Source organism: Myotis brandtii, unplaced genomic scaffold (genome assembly GCF_000412655.1).
Source record: "Myotis brandtii unplaced genomic scaffold, ASM41265v1 scaffold65, whole genome shotgun sequence".
Taxonomy (NCBI): Eukaryota; Metazoa; Chordata; class Mammalia; order Chiroptera; family Vespertilionidae; genus Myotis; species Myotis brandtii.
Genome location: NW_005370516.1, coordinates 952099 through 958522, shown reverse-complemented (window position 1 = coordinate 958522; position 6424 = coordinate 952099). Strand labels below are relative to the sequence as shown.

Sequence of the window (6424 nt, the reverse complement as noted above, 5' to 3'; positions counted from 1 at the left end):
TTTCTATCTCTCCCTCTCCTTCCCTCTCTGAAATCAATAAAAAAAATATATATATTTTTTTAAATAAAAGGAATGATGTGCTTGATACGTCCATATATGAGATAATATATGGTTAGGGAAAAAACATACCAGCTAATAAAACTGAAAAACAAATTAGCTCCTTCTAGTGATCCAACAACTCAAACCTACTACATCTTAATATGTGCTGGTGGTTTTCTAAAACTTAAATCAGTTCCAGAGTTGTTTAACCTGCTTATGTCTTTATTTTAGGAATAAAACCAAAGAAAGGGTGTCGTGCTTTAAGAGAACAGGTGCATAACCAGTTGAAGGGAAGTCACTAAAAGAAGGGGCATGAATACAATATTCCTACAATATACTGTGACCTTGAACATGCCCTGAACAGAGGTCCAGGCAGGACAATATGGTGTTCCCACTCTGCCTGCACTGTCCTTCCTGCTGAACCATACAACTTGGTCAGCCTTCAAGGATCCTGGGCAGCCTCTTTCTCTTTGAAAATGTCCCCTATGTCTCTGATCCACACAGACCTCTCCTGTTTCTAAATGCCAACCTCAACTCTAGACTACTCTTCTCTTGTTTTGCTACTTGAACACTTACTATGCAAACATACTGCCTCCCAAAAGAGATTACAAATAGCATGAGGCCAGCCCCATGTCCTCCACTTCTTCTGCACACCCACCCAGCAACCACTATCATGGAACTGAACCAAATGTGAGAATGCACTTGAGAGCGTTGGGAAGATTTTCCACCTGCTCTAACATATGTTAAAGAAGTGAACAAGAACAAATATCAACACACAAGCAAAACCCCACCATAAATGAAAATGTCTAAAAAAGCAGGAGGATTTAGAACGAGTGAGCTGAAAATAAAGACCAACAGACAATCTAGTTTCCCAAAAGGTGAATTCTGTGTCCAGCACATACAAAAATTCTACAGATCATAAAAGAATTCACCTCAAGGTATCTCAAACTAGAAAGCCTTTAGTAGAAAGGATTGATTTATAAGACTATAGTCCTCAGTAAAGTTTTTATGAATTCAAATCTATTACCTGGTAAAAAGAAACCATTTTCCTCAAGTCCCACCTCCCCTCCAGAGGGTGTAGGAGTGCAGATTTTGGCTTTGCTCTAACCAGAATAATAAAGGCAAAGTAATGTTGCATGAATACAGCCCTGGTGCCATAAACCTAGTGAGGCCTATGGATAATCATACTGGCTGAACCGTTTCTCTTTGTAGTCCAAGACAGTGTATGTGGTGGTGGTGTGGGGGTGGGGGCGGGCAGGTTATAGTCACAGCCTTTCTTCTTGCTCATTCTTCAACAAGCATTTCTTGAGTGGCCCCCTAAATGCCAGGCCCCAAGATAATCACTAGGGATACAAAGGTGAACAGGCAGTATCTATCACTGAGGCGTCTGGGGCAGACAGAGCTCTCGATGGCCAGGCCCCCTGGAGGAACTGAGAGGGCAAAATGGTTCAGCTGCCGAGGCCCTGAAGTCCATGCCTAACGGCCCTTTCCTCCCACATGCCACAAAGCACCTCTAAGGAAACATTACCCACACAGAGCTCAGAGTTTCCTTCCTGAAAAAGCTTGCTTCTCCCACTGAAGCTCTGAGTGTGGCTAATGCCATCGTTCCCATCTTCTCTAGAAACACCCACTTCCCCTTTCATTTTTCCTTCCCTCTCCCCCAGCTAAGTCACCAGGTCATGCTGAGGGGCTCTCTCTGATGTTTCTGGAACTATTCTCATCCTTGCACCACCGACAAGGCACTTGCTGAACCCAATTGTCTTGCTGGGCTCAAGCAGCAGTGGCTAAACTGGTTTTCCTGCCTCCAAAGTCATCTTGTCTAATCCCTAACTGCTACACCTTTTCCTGCTGTGTTTCTCTGCCCTGGCTGGTATGGCTCAATGGTTAGAGTGTTAGCCCATGCACCAAAGGGTCTCGGGTTCGATTACAGGCAAGGGTGAGTACCAGGTTTGCAAGTTAGATTCCTGGCACCTGTTGGGTGGTGTGCGGGAGGCAGGCAATCAATGTGTCTCTCTCACATCAATGTTTCTCTCTCTCTCTCCCCTTCCTCCAGTCTCATTTCCACTCTGAAAATCAAAGGGGAAAAAAAAATCCTTGGGTGAGGATTTAAAAAAAAATGTACAGATATACCTGTTTCTGTAATTCTGTAACCAATAGCTAGGAAGCCAAGAAGCCAAATAAATATGGCTGAAATCAATGTTAATCTATGGTTTTATCTACCTAAATCAATAGCAAAAATAGTTCAGGGGAAAGAGGAATGTAACATATATTTTAAAAGAACTGCAGATTAAGAAAGAATTCAACCCTAATCTAGCTGGGCACTACCATATTTCCAAGTACCTTTAAAAAAGTAATGGAGGAAAATATGAAAAATAAAACATATAAATGTCATTCATGTTATCATTATTTACAAGATTGTACAATGTATCTTAAAACACTGAAACACGTGGGAAAAAAAGAGACAAACTGGGGAGAAGAATATAAAAATCATGGTCAAAACAGGTACTAAAGTAAGACCTCCCCCACTCTCAGCTCTCCCCCACCACCTCCAGGTCCATCCTTCACCTCCAAATTGTTCAATGACACCAACAGGAACAAGAAGTAAGAATCAGTAAGCTAAACACAGTGGCAGAATTTAACACTTCTTTGTAATACCAAGAAAACCAGGGCCTAACAAATTCTGAGCCAAGAACCTCATGCCCTCTCTTTTAAGAGAAAAGACATCCACGTTTTACAACCTGGAAGGTTTCCAACGGACAGCAGGCATCCTGACATAAGGTCAAATGGAAAGTATACCCACAGGAACTGTGCCCTAAATCAACAAGGCAATTGGCTCTGAAAACAATACAAACTCAGTTTCTCCAACGCCTCCCTTCCCCAACAATTCAGTTCTCCACCAAGTTGTTCACAGAAAAAAATGTCTAAACTAAACTTCCATTTTCAAACTGACAACACTTTCAAGCTGACACCTCAGCATGACAAAAAGCATCTCTCAGGCAACGAACAAAGGAGAGAATGCTTTCCTTGCTGGCGATTAGCACAATTTTAAAACATGAAGAGGCCATCAAGAGTGCTAATGTTGCTAAGGGTGTGAAAGAAACCATGATCACAGACAACTGAAGAGGTAGAAAAACTGTTGTTCATGTGAATAAAAGAAGAGCAGTTAGCCAGTGACAGCCAATTCGGAGACAGTGATATATGAACAAGCTAAGATGCTGCATGCTGACCTGAAAGACATCCCTAGACCTAGATCGAATGCTAAAAGTGATTCATTTAAGGCTAGTAAGGGGTGGTTCGATAAATTTAAGAAAAGAAGTGTTTATTTATAGATTAAACAGTACATTATACATGTACTGTATATGAGAGGGTAAAAAGGGAATCATTTGTGGGTCTGGGACGGATTAATTCAATTTGCATTATTTCTAATGGGAAAAAAGGATTCTGTTTTCGAACAAATCACTTCTGCAACAGCCTTCCAGAGAGAATTAAGTTCGAGAACCAAGGTTCCACTGTAAATGCAAAAGGCATGTCACAGGGCAGCCTCCACAGTCAACTCTAACAAAGGGCATCACTGGTCAAGTGTGAGGAGTTAATAAATATAAATCCTAAATATGCTAATGGCTCAATTAGCTATTAAGGAAGGGAGGTTTCACATTATCAAATGTTACAAATATCTGAAGCACACTCCCTTTGAGTAACAACACCTGACACATAGTAGAATTCATTTGCTAAATACATGATCCTGCTTCTGAGAAACCTGCAACCAAATAAGACCCTTAAGATTTTTACCCAAATGAAGAGTAAGGAGTGAAGATTTCCTATAAACAAAGGGCTGTCTCCACACTGTGGCAGAATAGAGACCCACTTTGTTTCTTACGATTGCCAGCTCTCCTATGAAAGAAACGGACCACAAGAGAAGAGTCATGCATTAAATGAGATGTTTGTACTGTGTGCTCTATTGTCTAGGTTCTTACCAGTTTTATTTTAGAAGAAAGATTTTCTGGTAATTTTGCTTTTAGTTGATTTGTCTCCTTGAAGGTCGGTGGAAACCCACTCAGGAAAGCCAAATCTTGCATTAGCACTAGCCCAGGGACTTCTTTATCTGTGGTCTAAAATAAGAGGGGAAAAATACAAGTCCCTTTCCACATCACCAGGCTGGTGAAATCTTACAGCTGAGAAAACCAGCAAAGATCTATTATATCATACAAGCTTCAAAGTCAGAATTAAGATTACTTAGATCAACATTCATTAATACTAGCAAACTAGCCACAGAGAAAAAGTAAACATTAAAAAGCCTCTCAAAGTAAACCAGCTTTATTACTCATACTTGTATTCTAGTCTACTGCAAGAACAAAATTAATTTAAAATAACATACCAAATAGCCCCTCCAAACTGTCTGTTTGCTGTTTCCCTTAAAGGTTTCAGCATGGGCGTCTTCAACTACAATAAAGAATACAATAAACCATCCAATTTTTAATGAATACTTAACTATAACATCTGACAGGACACTGTACAAAGCATTTTGAGAACTGATAAAACAGTATAATACATGGTCTCAAAAAAAGGTAGTTAAGGGAGACAAAACCATCCAACAAAAGTGGAACAAGGCAATGCAGTGTGTAATTAATGTTAAATTTTGCAATATAAAAGGAGAGATTCATGCGGGCAGCAGAGACATGGAAATGACAATTTGACAGAAATCACAGCTGTAGGAGCAAACAGAAGGGAGCTCCTGGAAGCTAGGCCAGTGGCATTTAAACTAACAGTGGGGACCCACTGTAGATCCTAGGGTTCCTCAAGAGTCACAACGAACTGAGGGAATGCTGAATAGATTATATTTTTAAAAGGTTAAATGATAAATTCTTATATAACTACCTATACAGTATTGGTCATTTTGGCTCTGGCTCCCCCTTTTATTTCTTTTTTTGCCTCTGGCTCTTTAAGAAGGGATCTGCCATCCCTGACCGAGATAACTGAGGATGGATGATAGAGTGAGCCTGTGTCCCACTATAAATGTAATCTCCACGAAGGCAAGAATGTGTCTTTTTGGTTCTCTGCTGTATCCCTATTACCTAGAACAGTGGTTGGCAAACTGTGGCTCTCGAGCCACATGTGGCTCTTTGGCCCCTTGAGTGTGGCTCTTCCACAAAATACCACGTGCGGGCACACACGTACAGTGTGATTGAAACTTCGTGGCCCATGCGCAGAAGTCGGTATTTTGTTGAAGAGCCACACTCAAGGGGCCAAAGAGCCGCATGTGGCTCACGAGCCGCAGTTTGCCGACCACTGACTAGAACAACAACCAACTCAGAGCAGTGGCTCAACAAACCTTTACTGAATGAATAATATAATAAGTAGAGCAGTCAAACAGAAACCCAAGTGGAAATTCAAAAAACAGCTTTTAGAAGACTACAGTTTAATGCAGATTTTTATTAATCAAAATCAAGTCTTTGCTATGCTATAAAATTAGTGGAGGAAAATCCAAGATTCTCTCCATAGGTGTTACAACTGAGTTACAATTGTTAACATATTGTCTTTTTATTTTTCTTCAGGTGAAATGTTTTCAGAGTACCTTAATTTAAGGACATCTTCATTTAAAAAACAAACAAAGCTAACTTTAACCAAATAATAAATCAGATAACTTGCTATAATTTGTCAAAGATTATCCCTTTACTTTCCCTATATATTTAAAATACAACAAATAGAAATACCTAGGTTATTTATACTAAATAGTGCTCGTTGAAGCGAGCACAAAAACTGAATTTCTTTAAAACTGCATCATTTCTGCTCCACTCAGAATTTTTAAATTCAAACATCCAATGGTAACATGACTTTGAAATACCCACAAGAAGACCTTACCATTCTTAGTACTATCGAAAACAACAACTGAAACATTAGTCGAAGGGTTTTTTGGTTTTGCAACATTGAATACATCGCTGGCAAGATGAAAAGAAGGGTAAAGAGATGGCAGGTCCTTCAGTGTGACGTTGGCCGGCAGGGCTGGGTCCAGGACAAGCATTGGCACCTTAATGCAATGTGTCAGCAAGCATTCCAGCTGCTTCTCACTGTAAAGAAACACCAACACCCTCACAACAACATTCTTGAAAAATCAATCAACACTAAAAACCTGGTTGGTATCACTACATTTCCCAGATGTTTGTCTAATAGCCTATTAAAAATCATCTATCTACACTAATAAAAGAGAAACATGGTAATTGGCGTACGACCGCTACCCTTCCCATTGGCTAATCAGCATATCCTTATGCAAATTAACTGTCAGCCAAGATGGCGGCCGGCAGCCAGGCAGCTGGAAGCGAACATGAGGCTGGCTTGCTCCAGTGACTGCAGACTCCAACGTTCCCCACCTGACTTGCCGGCCTCTGAG

General features: G+C 40.5%; 1 protein-coding gene across 1 annotated transcript in view; it reads right to left on the bottom strand.

Annotated features, from left to right (window-relative positions):
- The window catches only part of GNPTAB (N-acetylglucosamine-1-phosphate transferase, alpha and beta subunits), a 53063-nt gene that overhangs the window by 24591 nt on the left and 22048 nt on the right, over nt 1-6424 (bottom strand). Inside the window, exons 5-7 of the mRNA XM_014528723.1 lie at nt 5899-6104; nt 4415-4479; nt 4014-4148 (exon numbers count right to left, since the gene is read on the bottom strand). Of these exons, the coding sequence (XP_014384209.1) occupies nt 4014-4148; nt 4415-4479; nt 5899-6104 (406 nt within the window). The remainder of the gene's footprint in view (nt 1-4013; nt 4149-4414; nt 4480-5898; nt 6105-6424) is intronic.